The sequence below is a fragment of the Leucopleurus acutus genome (genome assembly GCF_964270905.1).
Source record: "Leucopleurus acutus genome assembly, chromosome: 9".
Lineage (NCBI taxonomy): Eukaryota > Metazoa > Chordata > Mammalia > Artiodactyla > Delphinidae > Leucopleurus > Leucopleurus acutus.
Genome location: NC_139144.1, coordinates 95,621,199 through 95,643,817, shown reverse-complemented (window position 1 = coordinate 95,643,817; position 22,619 = coordinate 95,621,199). Strand labels below are relative to the sequence as shown.

Sequence of the window (22,619 nt, the reverse complement as noted above, 5' to 3'; positions counted from 1 at the left end):
GGGCGGGGAAGGAGGAGTTCCTGCTTCAAATTAGCGCCGGAAGCGCTTCCCAGCTGTGAGGACCGTGGGGCCGCTAACTGAGCTCGCCCTCCACACGGAGGACCTGGCTCGCTGTGGCTTTGATGGTCAGGAGGCGCCTCTGAAAGGCGAATGGTGTAGCCGGCCCTGGAGAACTCGGCTAGGTGGAGCCCCCGGATGGGCGTGCCGCGCGTCGGCGCTCCGCTTCAGGAGCCCCTCTTCGTTACGCGGGCGCTAAGAAACTTAACCCTGAAACTGAGCTCGCTCCTCCTTACCGATGCTTATCTAGATGCTGTTACCGGACCTGGACCCGCCTCCCTGCCTGCTCTCCTGAATTAACTACCCTTCCAGACCGTGTTAGGAGGCCACATCCTTTCTGAAACAGTATGTCCTTCCCAAAGCTAGTCCACTGCACTCTTCTTTCCTGCAAAGGCTCAACGGTTTCTTTAAAGCCTTCATGGTTGTATTGTTCTGCAAACTTGAACTTGATTACCAACCCGCAGCCAGTCGTTCCCACATGTCAGCACCTGGACTGGTGGTATCAGAATCCCCTGAGGAGCCCGACCCCAGATACTACGTCTGGATTAGGGCCAAGGAATCTGCCTTTTAGCAGGCCTCCAATTTATGCCTGCTTGATCCTGAGCCAGCTCTGGAGTCTTGGCTTTTGTCTCTTAATATTGCCTTCTATTAAGTCCTGGACGAACTCCAAACTTCTCTAGACACCCCTCCCCCAGTCCCCAATTTCTTTTTTTTTAATTTATTTAATTTATTTATTTTTGGCTGCGTTGGATCTTCATTGCTCCGCGCGGGCTTTCTCTAGCTGCGGCGAGCGGGGGCTACTCTTAGTTGCGGTACACAGGTTCTCTTGTTGCGGAGCACGGGCTCTAGGCGCGCGGGCTTCAGTAGTTGTGGTTCGCGGGCTCTAGAGCGCAGGCTCGGTAGTTGTGGCTCGCGGGCTCTAGAGTGCAGCCTCAGTAGTTGTGGCGCACGGGCTTAGTTGCTCTGCGGCATGTGGGATCTTCCCGGACCGGGGCACGAACCCGTGTCCCCTGCATTGGCGGGTGGACTCCCAACCACTGTGCCACAAGGGAAGTCCCCCCAAATTCTTAAGGTCCCCACTTACAGGTTATAGTTTTCCCAAGAACTTCCAGATTTGATTAAATTATAAACTTAACCTGCCAGCCTCACACCTTGGAGATTTCGATTTGAAATGGATCACCTGCCCAGCACTGAAGACTTCACACTGAGTCATAAGCATGAAGAATAGGAAACTTTTTGAGAGAAATGTAGACCTGAATTTAGGGATTTGAGTGCATTGAATATAACTGACACTACTTCTGTGGCAAGATATGGGCCTCCATGTGCCCTGTAACTGGAAACCCCTCTCCCTGGAGAGAGGCTTACATAAAGCTATGATTACTATGATGCCCTTCTGAAGAACTTATTGATTGACCTCTAGCCTTATAGGACTCATCCCCCCACACCCTGCCTTTTTCTGCCCTCCTAACTTCTAAGTATATAAATTATAGGAAAGAATTTACTATTTTCTGGGTGCAAGTTGACTTCCCAGCTGACATGCAATAGTGTGGCTTTCTCTGGGCTACCATTCACCGCTTACCCTTCCTAGTGACATATACAAATCACTAAGATAGGAAGTTCACAAATTGGGAGGACAGGGCTTTCCATCTTTCCTAAGGGAGCTCTCTGCCCATATTATACAGCTGCCTGCCTTGCTCCCAGGAAAGAACAATGCTGTGATTCCTAGGCCACAAAAAAAGCTCTGCCAACAATTAGCTCTATGAATTTGAATTTGGACAAGTCACTTCTCCAAGCCTCAGTGCCTTTCATCAGCCATTTAACAGAGTACCTGGCCCACAGCGTGTGCTCAGCAATTTTTTATTGCTTTGTTAATACTTTCCTTTCCTGGTAGCAAAAGCTTTTCAGGTAAACTAAAATTCATTTACCTTCCCCTTCTTGCTGAATTACAAAATAAAAAGTTTTAACTTTAATGCTGGCTTGTATTTAAAGCAATATTGTTCTATAGACCATTTGTGGGGTCCTTAGCTCTAATGTTTTGCATCACAAATTCTGATTTTTTGCTATAAAAAGTTTAGGGTCCCAATCAGTAAACTATTTTGACTATGTAACAGCGACGCATATTTGTTTTGCAGACATGCTCTAAAAACTCCAAGGGCAAATATCCCTAACTGCCTTTTGCAGGTTGCATGACGACCCTCTTTTTGGTTCTCAAATAAGCACACTATTTGAATGGATGCATTTTAGAAGGTGAGGGAAAGGATGCCAAGCCCAGACACTGAGCTCTCAGCTTCGACATGCAAATCAGATTCAAACTGTGAGATAACAAACTGTGAGGACAGACTCTAAATGGCCTAACATTATAGCATCTAACCCCAAATCAAAAATCTATCCCATAGCTAGAAATAGAGAACACAGCAGGGGGATGAGGAAGGAAGGAAAAAAAAAAAAACTTCTTTACACAACTTCATGTTTATTTAATTTTCTACTTTTTTTATTTTTATTTTTTTTGGTTTTTGGTTTTGGGGGGGCTTTTTTGGCCTCGCTGCAAGGCTTGTGGGTTCTCAGTTCCCTGACCAGGGATTGAACCCGGGCCACAGCAGTGAAAGTGCCGAGTCCTAACCACTGACCACCAGGGAACTCCCTAATTTTCTACTTTTAAAGGCTTGCTTGATCTCCCTTTCCCTATAAGCCTTGTAAACAAGAAAGGAACATAGCTTTCCAGTGGTTTTAGTAACACAGAAATGAATCTTGTTCTTTCTACTTTAGTGGGATTGAGCTGTGATCTTCCTTCGGGGAGATGCCCTGCTGGACACTTTGTCTACTTATACCCAAGAAGTAGCCTTTTCTCCTTATGAAGATGAACGTATAAATCAAGTTTAGCATTTTTAAGATACTTATTTTAAAAATCAGCAAATTATCTGTATTAAAGCACAACCATTAACCATTTTTCTCCTCTTCAATCCAGCCTGTGTTCGTTTTCTGTTGCTGCTGTAATGGCTCCTGAGGAACTGAGGCCCTCGGTCCAACAGCCCACAAGAAGCTACATGAGTGAGCTTGGCATCAAACACCCCAGTGGAGCCCCAAGATGCCTGCAGGTGTGCAAGACTAAGCAGAGGACCGGCTGAGCTGCACCCACATTTCTGACCTGCAGAGACTATGAGGTAACAAGTGTAGTCGTATTAAACTGCTACATTTGGGGGTAGTTTGTATGCAGTGATAGATAACTAATACATGTCACAGTGGGTTGATGGAATCCATTGGCTTTAAAGGAAGGCTCAGTGGTGCTGGTGTTCGCTCAGGGAGACACCTGCTGTATGTCAGTGCCCTCTTCTCTCGCCCCACAGTGTAACTGTATGTGCCGAATGTCTAGCTGGCTTGCCCATGAGGAGGGAGCTGAACAGGGCTACCTGGAGCCCCCCAGCACCTCACTGCCTGATTCCAATGCCCTCCCCTCAAGACCTGGAAGGTACAAACAACATCTCCACCCCTCTGAAAAAAAAACTGCACCAAAGGAATCTCTGTCCAACTAAACCTTAGTTGTTCCCTAAAAGACAGAACCTTTAGCCTTAAGAAGGAAAGAATGAAAGGATCTAGTCCTGTGGTCAGAGCAGGACTTTTAGAGAGCAGGGAGGCTTGAGCTTCCACTCACTGTCTAGAGCCGTGGTCTCCAAAACAAGCAGGAGAATCCACTGGAATGTGGGGAAAATACTATTTTTATCAAAAACAAGAAATTAAGCTTTACTGATATCCACTCTACAAGCTGACCCTGCGACCCTCTACATCCATGTGGGCCAGACACACGTCAGACCAGCTTTGAGACAATAGTCCGTAGATGAGCCCAGTGCAGAGGGCGGCAGTGGCCGCCACCCCTTCCTTCGCTGCTGGAGTGTCACTGAGTGCTACCGTGGATTTCCAGTCCTGGTTAACAGGATGTACTTATTATATTATCTATATATTAATATTAACTGAAATTAACCCTGGGCAAATGCACAAGGGCCTGAACGTTGCTCAGAAAAACCAGAATCTAAATGCTAATATGTGAGCACAGGGGATCTTTAAGAAGAACGGCAGAGCTGATTCTGTTCCTATCTCTAGTATGTCACATTAACCATTAATCATTGTGGTTTTTTCCTTTTACCTTATAATACAACTTAGCAAGAGGTTGGCAAAAAATATTTTAAATTGTCCAGAGGATAATTTGAGATACAGTGAAACTTGCCCTAAGTGAAGGCTGTGCCTCCAGAGATTGGCTAGTGATGGTAGCACCTGTATAAAACTGATATATGTGCATCTATATATAAATATACGCAACTTTTTACCAATAGGGCACATAATCAAAACATTTGAAACAAAACAAACAAACAAAAAACACAAAATACTGTGGGGAATTCCCTGGTGGTCCAGTGGTTAGGACTGTGCTTTCACTGCCGAGGGCCCAGGTTCAGTCCCCAGTCGGGGAACTAAGATCCCGGAAGAAGTGCACCAAAAAAAACAAAAGACATTTGGAAGCCATGGGCCTACAGGAGTCTATGACATTTTCTAACCTAGATATCAGAGTCTGGAAACAACCAGCAGGACCCACCTGATCCAGGAGTACAGAGGGTTAAGATGAGAAGAGGGAAAAACCAGAAAACAAAATAAGTTTATTTGTCCTCCTTCAGAGAACATTTTCCCTGAAACAGAGTCTCCCTGACACCAGGCACAGCTTCCACGACTGAACCGAGAGGACCTTCTTTCCCTTTACTTCTCCAACTAACCCAAAGCTTTTAACACAGATGCCTGAGACCAAATCGGAGTGAAAAGCAGTGGCAGGTCTTCCACAATCCCAATTTTAGAATGTTCAAGCTGCCACAGGAGAGGCTGTTGGGAGTGGCCTCCAGTTGAGATGAAGCACCCACTGTGCAGTCAGCGGGAGGTCGCTAGTCCTTGCAGAAGGAAGGGCTTTGCTGCCTCCAGGATGTCCAGTTTAGGGTCCAGTGAGCGGCCAAGCCCCTCCAACACCATGATGGCAAACACAATTGAGGCAAAGTTGCTCTCAAGCTTTACCTGAAACAGAAAAACAGTTGTTCTTTCCGAAGCCCATTGATATACAGAGTGTCCTGGGTAACATGTCACCATCCACTCCCGGCCTCGTCTACCTGCCCATGTGATTTTTATCATCTACCTAACATTCTTTTCCCTACCCAGTCATTTTTCCCACCATCTCATCTACTCACCCAACCCACATCTACTAGAAATATTAAGGAAAATATAGGGGATGCAGTGTGTACAGCTCTTCTCTAGGGGAAGTGTGTAAGTGTGTGAATGACTTAAAAATACTAAAGTGAATAGTTTACAGCTACACCGGGAACCAGAAATCTAAATAAGGGTCATTCTTCAAAATCCACAGTAGTCTTTTTGAGACCAAGCACAACTGGCTTTGCTCAAATACAGCAGAGTTTCTTCCCCTTTGGAGCCAGGTTAATAGTAATAACAATTTACGAGGATTACCCAATTAATTCTCAAAAGTACTCTCATTATCTCCGTTCAGTAGATAAGGAAGCTAAGGCTCAGGGTGGCTCAGGTGGTGACTTGCTCAAGGCCTCTGGGTGAGGAAGAGTAGAGCCAGCATTTAAACCTAGAACAAGAATCTCTTTTCAGGTGGACAGAAGGTCAGGCAATGGAAGGTTGACTCATGGGGAAATAATCTTTGTTAAAAGTAAGGCGGGGGGGGGGGGCTTCCCTGGTGGCACAGTGGTTGAGAGTCCACCTGCCGATGCAGGGAATGCAGGTTTGTGCCCCGGTCCGGGAGGATCCCACATGCCGCGGAGTGGCTGGGCCCGTGGGCCATGGCCGCTGGGCGTGCGCGTCCGGAGGCTGTGCTCCGCAACGGGAGAGGCCACAACAGTGAGAGGCCCACGTACCGCAAAAAAAAAAAACAAACAAACAAAAAGTAAAGGGGGGGCTTCCCTGGTGGTGCAGTGGTTGAGAGTCCGCCTGCCAATGCAGGGGACACGGGTTCATGCCCCGGTCCAGGAAGATCCCACATGCTGCGGAGTGGCTGGGCCCATGAGCCATGGCCACTGAGCCTGCGCGTCCGGAGCCTGTGCTCCGCAATGGGAGAGGCCACAACAGTGAGAGGCCCACGTACTGCCAAAAAAAAAAAAAAAGTAAAGGGGACTGGGGACTTCCCTGGTGGCGCAGTGGTTAAGAATCTGCCTGCCAATGCAGGGGACACGGGTTTGAGCCCTGGTCTGGGAAGATCCCACATGGAGCAACTAAGCCCATGCATCACAACTACTGAGCCTACGCTCTTAAGCCCGCGAGCCAGCCACAACTACTGAAGATCGTGTGCCAAGAGCCCGTGCTCCACAACAAGAGAAGCCACCACAGCGTGAAGCCCGTGCACCACAGCAAAGAGTAGCCCCTGCTCGCCGCAACTAAAAAGAAAGCCTGTGGGCTTCCCTGGTGGCGCAGTGGTTGAGAGTCCGCCTGCCGATGCAGGGGACGCAGGCTCGTGCCCCGGTCCGGGAAGATCCCACATGCCGTGGAGAGGCTGGGCCCGTGAGCCATGGCCACAGAGCCTGTGCTCTACAACGGGAGAGGCCACAACAGTAAGAGGCCCGCGTACTGCAAAAAAAAAAAAAAGAAAGAAAGCCTGTGCACAGCAACGAAGACCCAATGCAGCCAAAAATAAATAAATAAATTTATTTAAAAAAAAAAGTAAAGGGGACTTCCCTGGTGGTGCAGTAGTTAAGAATCTGCCTGCCAATGCAGGGGACACAGGTTCGAGCCCTGGTCCGGGAAGACCCCACATGCCACGGAGCAACTAAATCCGTGCGCCACAACTACTATGCCTCCACTCTAAAGCCTGTGAGCCACAACTACTGAGCCCACGTAACACAACTACTGAAGCCCGAGCGCTTAGAGCCCGTGCTCCGCAACAAGAGAAGCCCGCGCGCCACAATGAAGAGTAGCCCCCTCGCCGCAAGTAGAGAAAGCCCGCGCCAGCAACAAAGACCCAATGCAGCCATATATAAATAAATATTTAAATATTTTAAAATAAATAAATAAATAAGGGGTATTTGTCCCACTTAAGGCCCAAAAACTTGTCTAGGGAGTCAGATGGCTGATCAGGAGAAAGCGGCATGTTACAAATGCACACTCATCGTGGGAACGTAAGATTGTGCAGGCTATGGAAGACAGTATGGAGCTTCCCCCAAAACTAAAAAAAATACCATCTTGTAAATCAACTGTACTTGAATTTAAAAGAAACTATGTGATCTAGCAATCCCACTTCTGCATAAATATCCAAAAAGAATTGAAAGCAGGATCTCAAAGAGACATTCGCACACCCGTGTTCATTGCAGCATTGTTCTTAGTAGCCAAGAGGTAGAAGTGGCCCAAATGTCCATCAAAGGATGAACGAATAAAGAAAATACAGTATATACATACAATGGAATATTAGTCTTTAGAAAAAAGGCAATCCTATCACCTGCTACAAAGTACATGAACCTCAAGAACATTACATCAAGTGAAATAAGCTGGTCACAGAAGTACAAATATCTTATGATTCTACTTATATGAGAAATCTAGAGTCATCCAAATCATGGACACAGAAAGTGGAACAGTGGTTGCCAGGGGCTGGGGGGGAGAGAGGCATGGGGAGTTTTTGTTCAGTAGATACAGAGTTTTAGTTTTGCAAGATGAGAAAATTCTAGAGCTCTAGAGATCTTTTACACAACTTTGTGAATGTGGTTGACACTGCTGAGATGTGCACTTGGAGATGGGTAGGGGTAAATTTTATATTATTTTTTTAACCGCAATTTAAAATGTTTTGAATTGTTTTAAATTAAGTGCCTGGTGAAGCACTTGAATAGAGTGGCTGTACTCGATTGGCCCTCTCTCTGCTGTCCTGTCCTGAGAATCACAATGACAATAGCAAACATCTAAAGCTCTGGTAACCGTTGTGTCCCACGCAGTGTGTGAGGAAGGCTGTGTGCCAGTGCGAGCACCGGAGGCCGGAGAACAAAGCAGCTGGGAGTGGGGCTCCGCAGTCGGGCTGCGGGCACAGGGTCGGGCACTACCATGGGGGCCACCTGGCCGGGGGTGAGTTGCTCGGTGCCGGCCTCGAGGAATGTTGCGGGGATTAAATCAGATACTAATAAATGTTACACAGCTAAATTAGTTGCGTAGAGGGGAGTCATGGCACACCGCTACTGTTGTCAAGGCCTCATCCGGCCCTCCCAGCGGCCCCGGGGAGACTTGGAGAGACTTGAGCAGGTCAGAGCTGGTTGGTGCAGAGCTGGCTGTGAGCCTCACCCTCCGGCTCCCCGTCCCGTGCAACTGAACTCCCAGGAGTGTGTGTTCATTCCAGGTTCTCTCCAAGCCAGCCTCCTAGCAATGATTAAAGCTTTCCCCAATCCTAAGGTGATATTTAAGTCATTTTTTTTTCCCTTTTTTTGTTTTTTTTTGCGGTACACGGGCCTCTCACTGTTGTGGCCTCTCCCGCTGTGGAGCACAGGCTCCGGACCCGCAGGCTCAGCAGCCATGGCTCACGGGCCCAGCCGCTCCGCGGCATGTGGGATCCTCCCGGACCGGGGCATGAACCCATGTCCCCCGCATCGGCAGATGGACTCTCAACCACTGCGCCACCAGGGAAGCCCTAAGTCATTTTTAAAATGGAACCTGTCAAAAGTTTTGGAAAACAAAGTTTTTCACCAAAAACCCCGCCAATGTGGGATCACAATGTGACCAAGGAAAGATCTTGCCAGACGTCAAGAAACAGAAACAGCACTTTTCACCACAGGGATCGGTGCATGCAACGTTTTCAAAAACAAGATCTCACATAAGAAAAGTACCTGTCACCACCCTGAGGCCACCCACCTTCCCCAGATCCCTCCCCCTCCTGCCTGACCAGAGGGCGAGCTCTCCACCCAGACCTCACCTTGTGAGTCATCAGCAACTTAAAGACATTCGAGAGAAGGATGGAAACTTGAAGCTGGAAAACAGAATGAAGAGTCTGCAGAGGCTGCAGAGCCCCCGGGAACCCCTTCTCCCTTGCCTGCCCCGTCCCACGGCCACACGCACGCACGCACACACATACAGCAGTGAGCAGAAACAGACTGCCTGCCAAATCCCAGAAAGGACTGCATGCACACAAGCGCAACTTCCACCTCACAGCTGAGTTCAAAGACCCCTCGGAAGGACCAGCCTGGAGGCCTCTACCCCCACACTCCCGGCACACACAGACATCACTTCGGAATCAATAAGACAGGCAGCGCCGGGGGGCCCGCTGCCGCTCCCCACTGCCAGTGGGCCACCTCTTGTTCTGACTCGCTCCAGCTAGTGTGGACTTGGGAATGAACTTGGGAAGAAAACTCAGGTTGGTCAGAACTGTGTGCAGAATACCAAGTGGGCTCTGCTGCAGGTCTAAATAGAGGGCGTGAACATTCGGTATGTCCTCTGTCTGCTCAGGGGCCTCAGTCCTCCCTCGCCCCACCGCCATGCTCCACTGAGCTCCACGGACATAAGGCAGCAGAACAGCTGACCCCCGGTCTGGGCAGGGCAGGTATGCAGCACTACATATGTCACCATCCCAGCAGCCACCCAGGAGAGCCTGGTCAAGGAGCCGCTCTTGAAAGCCGGGATTCCAGAGGGCCTCCTCACACCTCAAAGATGTGGGCAGAGGAAAAGCTTTGTTCTTTATCTGCCTGAAAACCCAAGCCCCTCGAGACTTCCCCCCATGAAGAGGCCTCCCTTAGACCTGTGGTTTGCTGTGTCCAAGGGCAAGGTCAGTAAACACCCCGAGGCCCCTGCGCCTGGAGTGGCCTGCTCACCTTTTCCAGCGTGATGGTGTTCTTCCTGGCCTGGGTCACCAGCCTGGCCATCTCAGCCTTAAATCCCTCCACATCCTTGCACTCACTGGCCCGGGCATGATGCAGGATGAGCTCAGCCACTCTTTGGCCCTGGAAGACGCAAAGAAAAAAACTTGGTAGAGTCAAGAGGGCACAAAACTAGATGCTCTGCCCAAACTTCTTCATATCCTAGTTGTTTCCGCCCCGAATTTTCTACCACCCTGCTTTTGGCCACCCATCATTTTTTAGCTTTACTTCCCCGCCCTGCCATACCTGGTAAATAGTCAAGGTCTTTTGCAGCTTGTCTTGGGCAGTGGGGCCCCACCTATACTCAGCACAGTCAAGGAAAGGAGCTGCACTGTCTCCTTTGCCTCCAAGGCCACCCAGGCCCAGCAGCAAAGCCAGTGCCTGCTACGCGGCACTGCCGACCAACCCGCCTGGCCCAGAGCCACCAGGACCTGCCGCCAGGCTGGACCAGCCACACCATCCTTGAGGGCGGTCTTCCCGCCCGAACAGAATTCCCTGCTCACGGCTGACCCAGCCTCTGTGCTCCAGCCGTCTCACCCCTCCTCCACCCAGGAAGCCCCTGATCAAAGCCTCCATGGTCTCCCCAGCACCCACGCAGCCCCGGCGGTCACAGCCCAGGAGCCAGGCTCCTCCTCCTCAGCTGTGACCTTCTTCTTTTGCCCAAACCTATGCAGAGGAGCTCCTCCCACCCCCTCACCAGCCGCTGCACCTCAGTGTTGAACCTCGGCCCAGGAGGTGCTTTCAACCTGGCTCAGGCTCAAGCCTCTGGTCTGCCCCCTCAGAAGCCTCCTAAGCAGGGGTTCCTCTGAATTTCGCCTTTTCTTCCAGCTTTCTCTTTCCCAGGGTCTTTCTTGCTGGAGAATTCACTGTCCCCCTTGATGTGGCACTTTAGGCTGACTCAGTAGAGGCTTCGCTGAGTCCTTTTTGCTAAATAATAATTCTCAACCACTGGAGCCCCTCAGAGGCACGGGGTGAGGGGTTAAAACCACTTATGTCCCCCCACACCCGCCCCAATCATGTGTTTTCCCACACCTGGAGAATAAGTTCCCTGAGCTGCTGCTTCTCACCAGCCCCACCTTCTCGCAGCAAATGGCACAGACCAGGGCGGCTGTTATTCAGTCAAGAAGCTAGCGTTCCCAGGGCCCAGCTGTACACTTACTGAGGAAGGAAGAGAGACCACCAGAACAACAGCATTTGGGAAGGAGGCATGTCTTCCCATCACTCCAAACCATGAGCCGCTCGAGCAGGCCCGTTCTGACTACAGAGCCTTCGGCAGCTTCGTTGTCCTGCTCCCCTTCCTTCTCCCCGCTTCCTCTCTCTGCTCCACCCATTTCCATCAGGAGCGCCCTTGGCAAACACAGGCATTTACAAGAATGACAAACGCTGAGGAGCCCCAAGGTTCCCAAGGGCCTAAAAAATTCAGCCCCAAATCCCGAGAGCCCAGTGGGTCTCACCTGCCCCATCACCACGGCCATGAAGACTTCCCGGAAGTTCCTCAGGTCGGCAGCCTGCAGCTCGGCCACAATGCCGGCGTCCAGAAGCACCAGGCACAGCGGGCACCGGGCAGGCGTCACAGCCACTGCCAGCGCGTCACAGACATCTACCTGCTGAGGCTGCGCCTCTTGGCTCTTGGGAAGACCGTCGGCGCCCTGAACAAGGATGTTCCCAGGGTGAAGGTCCGCATGGACAAAGTTGTCCACAAATATCTGGGAAGAGATCAGAGCTACTCTAGGCTAAGTCAACCTCACCATCCCATCACCACGAGGCCACGTGTGGAAAAGCTTCCAGAGTGACGCGAGTTCTCGATGATGAATTACAAGGCAGAGAGGTGTGCGTTTTATAAAGCCTCAGAGCTTGATATCGTTGACTGAAAATTTGTACAGGGACAAGCCAGGTTGATGTTTTCAAGAGAAAATTTATTTTCAAAGTAAAGAGCATTAAAAATGATCATAGGGGAACATGATCAAAGACCAAACCGCATTTCAAGAGACTTATTTTTACTCTATGAGTTGAGCAGTTAATATTCAAGTTAAAAATTATCTAGTCATTGTTGACAGATTTTCCCCAAACCTCTCAGTTCTTACAATTCATGTAACTTCCTTCCTTTAAAAATATTTCATAAATCAGACTTTGCCTCCATTACCTCCATCCGTCCACATGATGAAGGCTAGCAGTGATCCTGACAGCTGTACTGGCACATGGAATCGGGGAGGCTGGGAGAAATGGCTTTGAACCTGCTAAGCAGGAAAGAAAGCCCCAGGCACTGTGATGGAGGGAAAGTCAGGCATGACTTTGTGGAACAGGAATCTGCCTGCTGTGAAAGAGCATAGAAACCACCAGCAATCCTTCTATGAGGGGAAGGAGAGACCCGGGGCAGAGGTACAGAACAGCTGCTGCTGGAGGGGCTCCTGGGGGACTCCTTCCAGCCAACACAGAGCCCTTCCTCCTACTGGATTCAGGCCAAAGACCCCATCCCTCATGGTGGTCATGGCAGCAGGTCACCGAGGGACCCTTCTAGTCCAGATCCTCGCTCTGCTGGAGGTAAGGGAGGCTGCGATCCTGGTGGAAATCCCAGGAACTGAGGAAGCCGGGGCCTGCACACCTGTAGGATATGGTCACCAAAGGCTAGCTGACCCCCGACCCTGGGACAGAACCTCCTGGCACCTTGCTGTTAGCTGAGCCCCAGGGTCCTTGATCCCACAAGCTGGAAGCCCCCGGTGATCTCCCGACTCCTGAGCGCTGCTTAGCACTGCTTCTCCCCTAGCTACTCCCCCCTGCACCCGCCCCTCTGGCCCACGGTGCGCCTCGAGCCCTGTTACTGGGGACAAAGTCCTCTCCCCACTGAGCTTCCACTGCGCTGACAGTGGAAACCCAGCTCTCCAGCGACAACCCCACTTCTCCAGGAGCCCCTTGGGTGAGGGCTACCTATTCTCGATACCCACGCACCCCAGGGCTGGAGGTGAAGTCAGAGCCACTCAACCACCAGCCCCTGTCACCCTGAGCCCTCTCCAGGTGTCTGGCTTACAGCCTCCTGTGCTGTCTGCCTGCACCACACCACCGTCCCGCTCGGCGCACCCATTCCCACCTCCGCCCCACTTCTGCCACCTGCCTGGCCCTCACGGCTCCACCTTGGTTACCTGGTTTCTCTCCTCCTACTCTCTGACCACACACCTGGTTCCTTCCTACCCCGATTCTGTACCCCCAGACCTGGGCACTCGTCCTCACTATGCATCCTAGACCAGCTGTCTCTGCCTCGACCACTCTCTTCTGTGCCAACCACCAGGAAGAGTTCAGACCCTCGACAATCTCAGTATCTTTTTTAAAAAAATTTATTTATTTTTACTTATTTATTATTTTTGGCTGTGTTCGGTCTTTGTTGCTGTGTGTGGGCCTTCTCTAGTTGCAGTGAGCGGGGGCTACTCTTCGTTGTGGTGCGCAGGCTTCTCATCACCGTGGCTTCTCTTGTTGCAGAGCACAGGCTCTAGAGCGCGCGGGCTTAGTAGATGTGGCACGTGGGCTCAGTAGTTGTGGCTCGTGGGCTCTAGAGCACAGGCTCAGTAGTTGTGGCTCACGGGCTTAGTTGCTCCGCAGCATGTGGGATCTTCCCGGACCAGGGCTTGAACCCGTGTCCCCTGCATTGGCAGGCGGATTCTTAACCACTGTGCCACCAGGAAAGCCCGTGTATCTTCTTTCCTTGCTCCTACACATGAGCTGCTAACAATGCTGGGTTCCTGCTGTTACTACTAGTGATGAAATAACTGATATTGCTTTGGGCTCACTGTAGCCTTTTTTGAGTGTCAACTCATTAGTAATTATTGTCAGGCCATCCTCTCCAAGGAGACAGCTAGACTTCTTCACATCCCGGAGGAGATGGTGCCACTTCCTGAACAAATCCTGGGGCTGGGACGGCCCATCCTAAATGACCCTCGGGTACCCGTACTTCACCCACTTAGCATCGCCTGTCTTCCCACTAAACGGGGATGTTCCCTAACATTGTTGTCATGTCTCTTTTGCTCACAACTGTAAATCCAGCACTTAATTCAGTGCCTGGCACGTAGCAGGTGCTCAACAAATACTTGCTGAATGAATGAATGAAATAGCATGTAACACCCGAGGTTGTCTTTGGCTGTTTGTCTAAACTGTAGGCAAGTCGGGTGGGGCCTGGGTCTCCCTCCCCACTCTTGCAGAGACACAGCGCATAACACGGAGAAAGTGCTCAACAGAAAGCTGTAGAAGAAGGCGCGTTTGGGTCAGCTGGGCTATCTCTAGAGCTGACCCTCTCCAGCCAGCAGCCATTTGCTCGGCCGAACAGGGTCCCCCGCCTCCCGCCTCCCACACACAATTCCACCGCGTCCCAGCTGAGCGCCCGCCCTGCCGTGAACTCACCATCTTCAGGAGCATGTTGATCCCCAGCCGCGCAATCTTCCTCTTCACGTCCCCGGGAATCCCTGCTTGCTGGTAACTAGACACAGGCACACTCTCCTGGGGGAAGATCGGGGAGAGAACAGCTTTAGCCTGCACAGCCCGCGACTGCCCCGCTCCTCGTCTCCACGGGGACACACCCGCACGGCCTTCCCACTGATGGGGAAGTGACCCGGAGAGGTTTTCCTTTCTTAGAGCCCCTATGAATCTGTCACCCACAAGATAATTTTAACCTATTTACCCTTCCCTTCTACAACACGTATCAACAAGTCCCATAGGTTTACTAGGGAGGAAATCCAGCGACTGCCACCCACAGGTAAGAGAGGCTTTGCTGTCAGGGTGAGCTTGTTTCTGGTCAAGAATCAGCCAATGGGGACAAGAATGAGCTCTGTGACCTCACAGGAGGGAAAAGAAAAGGAAGAGAGAAGAAAGGGGAGCCAGTCAGTACACATTTCGTATAGGTTAGTTATTTAATTGTCAAAGCAGCCTATTGAGATAGATCTTGTTATCCCTAATTAACAAATAAAAGAACTAAAGCCCAGAGAGTTTAAGTAACTTGCTCAAAGTCACACAGCTAGTAACAGTGGGTCATTCAGGTCACTCCTCTGGATCTCATTACCATCTTTACAAAGGAGACTGAACCAGGAGACAGCTAAGGCCATGACAGGAATACTTGTTGAGCACTTTCTCTGTGTTGAGCACTTCTGCCGTGCAGTCTCTGTGCAGAGGGCATTTTGCATTCAATGTTTCATTGACTCTTGGGACAACCCTACGAGGCAGGAAGGGTTGCCTGCTGTTGTATAGGAGGGAACTGAAGCCAGCCAGCAAATACAGTGGCAGAGCAGACTTCCAAATCCAGAAAGCCTTAGGTCAGGGCCAGGCTCTCAGCCACCTTGCTACACTGCCTTCCACCCTCAGGCGTATCCAAACCCCTCTCAGTTTCACAGGCAGTAATCACATGCTCTCTTGGCTTTTGTCTTTTCCAACTCAGGCCTTTCTGTGAAGAGGAGACAACCTGACTATGAGTAAAAGGCGCGGCCAGGGGAAGCTCTCAGTCTTACTTCATACGTTTCCACCAAGACATCCCTGGTGACAAAGGGACGCAGAGGGGTGGGGAATTTGACAGAGTTCACATTCAGGAAGTTGCATTGGAAGTGTTCTAGATTCCGAGCTTCATAACGCAGGTCGATCTACAGGGAAATGGAGAGAACAGGTGAGGGAAGGGGTAACCTGGGCCCAGGGACAGCAAAATCTGAACCCCCCAAGAGCTAGCAAGTCCCGAGATTCACCTGCCTTCCCCACCTGCTCTCTTGCAGAACTCCCAAGAAACTCGGGCTGCCCCAGAAGTCTCAAGCCCCATCCCTACCCCACGACGTAAGCTCCAAGCTGCAGACAGCAGACACGCTGGAGAACTTGTCTAAACTGAATTTACGTTCACTCTGCCCCCAGTCACTTGCGAGTCACTGCAAATTACACCTTCTTCTTACCCTCCATACCCATGGGAGACTCAGTGCCATCAACTCTGCAGCCCTCACCACTCTCAGATCTGTTCCCCTTTTCCATCCCACTGTTCCTCCCACGGTGACTCAAAACCAGTCACCTGAACCCTAACAGAGGTGTCCTAGTTGGGCTCCCTGTCCCCCATCTTCCCTCTCTCCAATCCATGTGCTGGTGTCCCCCCCACCCCACCTGCAGGACGGAGTCTGCATTCATTAGGATGACGTCCAAGGTGGGCCATGGTTTGGCCCCTGCTTCTCTCTCCAGGTCCATCTCTTGGGGCGCCTCCTCCTTCCTCTACTTCCCCAAACTCCAGCTGCACCCAATCTGCAGAGTGCTGAACATCTCAGCCTGCCAGATGCCTCCCGTCTCAGTGCCTTGTTTACTCCCCCTGACTGGAATGTTCTTCCCCCATTTGGGCCAACTGCAAACACTGCCCTTTCGCGAGTCAGCGCAAGCCTAGGGAGCCTGGACCCTCAGGGTGGAATGACCACTTCCCCTCTTGAGCCTCAGCTGAACCCGACCGAATCTGTAGAGACTCCTATTGTAACTCATGCTTTTTCTCCAAATATTTCACATCAGCCCTCCTCCTACTACTATATATTCCTTGAGGACAGGAAAACCTCACTTGTTTTCTTAGTTCACCAGCTTCTAACACAGTTCTTAATACATGTTACATGAATTTACAAATGAACGTACACCCCCTACATACACCCAGACTCTAAGATTTCAAGGCTGGGAACGTGATTGGACCACTCAGAGCTACAGCTGGTAGGAAGAGTTGATGTTTGAGATAAATGGGGTGCGCTAGAGAGGTCTAAGCTTCAAGTGATGGGATCCCATGATGCGTATCAGACTTCTCAAAGGGGAACTGAAGCTCAGATGGTAGAACTGAGAGTGATTAATGCCAAGATGGGTGTCAGAAAAGAAGTTATTTTTCTCTGTTTTAATTTTCTTTTATTATCAAACCTACACAACTCCATAGCATAAAGCAAAGCTTTCTAAATGTTAAAACGCATCCCTGGGGCTTAAAACCCTAAATCAGAGGACATAAATGAAGACTTGGTACACTGCTTCTGAAAGCCTGCCAATTTCTGTGCCAACCGCCAGGAAGCCAGCACAGATGCCTCCTTGGAGCCCTGAGAGCCTCCAGCATGTTTACCAAGTCTGGCTACTTAAACAGGTGTCCCAAGGGCCCTGGACAAGGAGGAGGTCCTTGTCTACTCATTAACCCCGGAAACAAAGCAAACCAAAGGCACAGCGTGTGACTTCGCTAATTCTTCTTCTTCTTCTGGAGTTTGGCCATTGATTGTGGCACAGATAATGCTATATGTTCCACCAGACTCATTTCATTTTCATCCCAGACACTAAGGAAGACTGCCTTCCCCAAGCTCCCTCGTAGTTACACTGGGCCCGTGTGATTAAAGCTCTGACCTATAGACTGGGAAGAAGTGATATATATCACTTCCAGACCTGGCCATAGAATCCTTTACATGACCCTCCGTGGTCTCTCTCCCCATTCCACACTGACCCCAGATGACAAATTTGGGAGGAAACTGGGTCCCTGAATAACTATGGAGTAGAGCTGCCACTCACTCCCTCAGTTCACCTGCATGGAGCTTTCATATAAGCAAAAAATAACATTGTTGCATTAAGTCACTGAGATTTGGATATTCTTTGTTATATCAGCTAGCATCACCTATCCTGACTAATATACTACATTAGCCACAATGCACTGGGAAAATACTCATCCATTCAGCATTTACTAAGCAGCTGCTAATGGCAAAAACTGTTGTGTGCTTTTACAACTGAGGGAAAGAGAATTCACCTGTTGCACCATGAGCTTCTCAAATTCCTCCACAATCTCAGGCAAGCTGAGCCACTTGATTCCTGGCAAAAGTGCAAGGACTCGGCTGCCCATCTTCATCAGCAGCAGGTCCATCTGCACCTGAGCAAGCAGGCCAGGGTGCAACACCTGCCAAAAAGAGGCACAGTGAGACAGGAGGGATCTATCAACCCAGCCACGGCTGGGTCCTACCGTCAAAGGAGAGTCAGCAGGCTTCTCATCAGACCAAAGGAGAAGCAGTCCCAACGCCCAGGATGCTCCTGCATTCCTCCCTTTGCGTCTTCCTGAGGAGACTCAGAGGGCAGCTCGCCTGCATGGCACTCAGCTTTGCTGGGAAGAATAGGGGGGCTTCTCCTTCCAAATACATTAAGTTTAGATCAGTGATTCCTAAACATTAGTGAGCATAAAAGTCACCGTGGGTTGCTTGGTGAAAATGTGGACTCCCAGATCTCCTCCAAGACCTACTGAGTCAGGGACTTCCCTGGTGGTCTAGTGGTTAAGACTCCACGCTCCCAAGGCAGGGGGCCTGGGTTCGATCCTGATCAGGGAACTAGATCCCACATGCATGCTGCAACTAAGACCCAGCACAGCCAAATAAATAAATAAATAAATATTTTAAAAAAAGACGTACTGAATCAGACTGGCTGGAAGGGGAGCTGGGAATCTGCATTTTCCTGATTGTACAGGTAGCTGAGTCAGGTGGTCCAAAGCCTGCAAAATACTGCTCTAGAGTCACAGAACTCCAGAGGTGGAATGGAAAGAGTTCAAACTCCAGTTCTGCAACCCATTTCCTGTATGAAACTGGACAAGCTGTGCAACTTCTCTCAGCCTCCTGTTCTATTCTCTCAGCCTCCTGTTCTATCATTTAAAACATGCATATAGGGGACTTCCCTGGTGGTTCAGTGGTTAAGACTATATGCTTCCAATGCAGGGGGGCGCCGGTTCGATCCCTGGTTAGGGAACCAAGATCCCACACGCTGCGTGGAATGGCCAAAACAACAAACAAAAAAACCCCATGCGGACAATAACCCCCACCTCCACCTCAAATCCTTTTAGGAATAAAGTGGAGTATAAATAAAGATATAAGAAAAAAAATGCCTATCTCGGGCATCTAATAAAGATTAAACAATGCATCTGACGTGACGGGCATGTTTCCTGGTATACAGCAGGCATCCACTCCTTTTGTATCCCACAGAGCAGAGGGAACCTTCGAGATATTTTGGACCAGTGTTTCCTAAATGTGCCTAATGATGAGAATCATTTGCAGCATTTATAAAAAGCCAGGCCCAGGCTCTTCCCTTGGAAAGTATAACTCAGTAGGTCTGAGTGAGGCACCCTTGGGAGGGTTTTATCTGAGGAGGTAAAAGAGAGACCAGGGTATTTGCTACTAGCATCTGCCAGTTCTCCTGGGGACGTGCTGAACAGGGGTGGAAAGGTGTGGAGAGAAGAGTTGATGGAGCCCAGGAAGGGGTGATTGGAAATACAGAGAGAAGGAAACCACTTCTGTAAAATGAACGCCACCCTCTTGGGCTCACCACAGCACACCTAACACAGTCTGTCTCTGATCTATCCTGACCCCAGAGCAGGAGGTCAGCTGAATGGTGGGTCCTCCACCCGCAGCGACAGCCAACTCCAAACCCTCTTCATTCTCCTCTTTCAGACCATTCGCATCACCACTCCTTCAAGCCAAGAAATCAAACAGCTTGCACATCACAGGCACTCAGATAACGGTCAAGCTAAAAGAAATCAATGGAAGGCAATGTGGGGTGACTTGCAAAGGGGGACTTCCTGATCTGGGCAGCTCCGTGGAGTCGGTGAGATTTTAATTTTTTTTTTTTAATTTTTATTTATTTATTTATTTATTTTTGTGGTACGCGGGCCTTTCACTGTTGTGGCCTCTCCCGTTGTGGAGCACAGGCTCCGGGAGCGCAGGCTCAGCGGCCATGGCTCACGGGCACAGCCGCTCCACGGCATGTGGGATCTTCCCGGACCGGGGCACGAACCCGCGTTCCCTGCATTGGCAGGCGGACTCTCAACCACTGCGCCACCAGGGAAGCCCTCGGTGAGATTTTAGAGATGGGAAGGGTCTGGCTGCAAACATCAGAACACTTACTTTCACGGCCACGGGGATGAGGTGATCTGGCTGTGGTCCATGGGCGAGTCCCGAAGCCTGAGACAAGACTGCATTCGATCCAACCAGGTCAGCTTTAGGGAAGAGCAGCCCTTCTAGAAATGACTGGTCGGCAAGACTTCCTTGAGGCCTCCACGCCTTCCCCAAGTGTCCAAGGAGCTCTCCCAGACCCCGGACTTTCCCGGCTTCCGAAGAAAGCTGCAGTCTGGAGGCTGTGGCCAGTCTCCGGATGCTGTCATTCTCCAGGAAGGCAGGATTGGCACGTGCTTTGTACACTTGGGCCACGCAGCCGGAACCCACAGGCTCCTGCTTCTCAAAGCAAAGGACCCTTCCCCAGTCCTCTCCGAAGGCCTGCCGTAGGAAGTGTTCAGTGTGGGTCCAAGGATGGGGCGTCACCTGGACGTGCAGCTTGGAGAACTGCGCACAGAAAGCCTCTGAGAAGAGATCACGCCGGGTGCTGGCCCACTGGCCGAGTTTGATGTACGTTGGACCGGAGGTCTCGGTGGCTTTCAGAAGCAGGTGGAGCCAGAGCCTGGAGACACTGGGAGCCAGGTAGGTGAGGGGGTAGAGTAAAAGGAGGGGGAAGAATTTCACCAAGAGCGCCCCCGCGCGGAGCCAGATCCGCAAGTGCAGAAGGAGGCAGCCTAGCCGCTGCTCCGGGGGGACTCTCTCCAGTGGCCCGTTTTCAGCCAGGTCACTCCAACTGGTCCTTTGCCGACACAAGCTCTCAGGGACCCCCTTGCCAATGTCCTCAGAGGCTGAGATGAGTTTGGGCAAAGTGCCAAGCAGAAGCCAACAGAGTCTAGCCTTGCGGCAGCACCCAGAGGGTCTCAAAAGGCCAAGGTCCTTTCTGAGCTTCAAGCCCCTTAGGTGCGACAAGCAGACCCTGACAGAGAAGCGCCAGGGGGTCACCATGCTCTCCCAGAGGTCGCGGTCCAGGCTGCCTGCCTCCACTTAAGGCGCACCCATCTTCGTTCCTTCTTTCCGCAAGGCTGGCCTGAGTCGGGGCCCCAGCTGAGTATTCCACTTGAAAGCGAGGCAGCTGTGAGACTCGGGGCGCTCAGACCTCGCCTCGCGTGTGCAGCCTCTGCCGGGTCCTGCTGCGAGTCCTGCCTCCTCAGGGCCGCCCCGCCCCGCGGGCCCGCAACCCTGCCCCGCCTCCGCCGCAGGAGGGCTGGCCCATCAGTCCCCGCTCCCTCCCGGATACCTCTCCTGGGTCTGAGGCCCGAGGGTTTTCGGAACTGAGAGCCGGAGGAGCCAAGCCAGGCCCAGGTCGGGGACGTGGCCCGCGCGAGGTGGCCGCGCGGGTGGAGACAGAGCCGGGCCGCAGCAGGGTCACCGCGCACGCCGGCCGGCGCGCTGAGGGGCTGCGCGGGGTGGGGCTGGGGGGACCGTGCGGAGGGCCGCGGCGCCGAGAGCCCGGGTCGGGGTGAGGAACGGCCAGGCGGGGCGAGGCACGGCCAGGCGGGGCGAGGCGTGGAGAGCTGGGGCGGGGGGCGGGGGCAGTGCGGGCGGCCGAGGACCCGGGCACCGAGTACGGTGTGGGGAGGAGTCGGGCGGGGTTGTAGAGAGCCGAGTCCCCGCACGCGGTGGGGTCCGGGCGCCAAGGGCGTGGAAGGGGCGCAGAGGGCCGGGGATCAGAGGGCCAGAGATCGGGGCGCCGAGGGCCGGGGATCGGGGCGCCGAGGGCCGGGGATCGGAGGGTCGGCTATCGGGGTGCCTAGGGCCGGGGATCGGGTGCCGAGGGCCGGGGATCAGAGGGTCGGGGATCGGGGTGCCAAGGGCCGGGGATCGGGCCGCGGAGGACCGGGAGTCCGGGCGCGGAGGACCCGGGATCCGGGCACAGAGGACCGGGGATCCGGACGCGGAGGACGCAGAGGCCGCGGGATCCGCGTCTTCCGGGACCGCCCGCCCGCAGGCTCGGGGACCGCCCCTTAAAGCCGACGCGAGCCGGACTGCGGCCGAGGCTCACCCGGCCCTTGCGTCTCGGAGTCCCAGAAATAGAATTAACCCAAAACGCCAACGCGCCGTCCACGCCCCCTTTCCCCGCTGCGCGTCTGTCTCTCCACTAACATCCTTAGCTTTCCTTACAAAGAGCGCGGAAACGCGGAAACGTTAGGTGAACTGAAGGCCGGTTCCGGAACACGGGTCTGTTTTTCAACTGAGCGGGAAGTGGGGGGTGGGGATGAGGGCGGGGGTTGGGAGCGTTGTCCTTGGACGGCTGGAGTCCCTGGCTGCCCCGATTTGGGGAACGTGTTTGGACCTTGGGGAGTGGCTCCGGAAAGAACATTCATTCATTCAACCAATACTTATTAAGCTCCAGTATTTCTTAAACTCAGTCCAATATTAAGCCCCCAGATGGAAGGTGTTTGGTGTGAGGTTTTTGGGGAGTTTGTTTTTTTAACCTTGAAGAACCAAAGGAAGGTCAGCTACCTCTAGAGAGCAAAGGAGAGCAGAACAGAGCTTGGAAATCAGCCAGCACAGCCTGGGAGGGCCCAGTGGTCTTATGCTCTGCTCTTTGGGGCTTAGGAGGCTGCCCTGTGCTGGGGTACCACAGTCACCTCTACATACATGACCCTTTATCTCCACGAGGGTGACAGGCTTCAACAGAAGTCTGCCAGGGCCTCACAAGTGGAAGGGCCCTGGGGAGGGAAACAAGGTCGTGGCCCATGCCTGCTCCTGGAAGTGTGACTGCCACTCACAGCCTAAGGAGTGCTCAAAATGTGGGAACTCCTGCACTGCTAATAATCCACATCCCATTTCCGCAAGATGCGGCAGACCCTTTTAAAGTTCCCTAGACAGA

At 51.9% G+C, this 22,619-nt stretch overlaps 1 protein-coding gene across 1 annotated transcript; it reads right to left on the bottom strand.

The window, feature by feature from the left end:
- Positions 1–4,333: 4,333 nt before the first annotated feature.
- On the bottom strand, positions 4,334–20,731 carry ADCK2 (aarF domain containing kinase 2; the record flags this gene model as incomplete). The annotated part of the gene is made up of 8 exons (XM_082846986.1): positions 4,334–5,103; positions 8,984–9,037; positions 9,876–10,004; positions 11,375–11,626; positions 14,307–14,402; positions 15,404–15,532; positions 17,668–17,814; positions 19,799–20,731. 8 exons carry the CDS (start codon positions 20,729–20,731, stop codon positions 4,963–4,965), a joined length of 1,881 nt encoding a protein of 626 aa, XP_082703112.1. The 3' UTR covers positions 4,334–4,962.
- Positions 20,732–22,619: the final 1,888 nt, after the last annotated feature.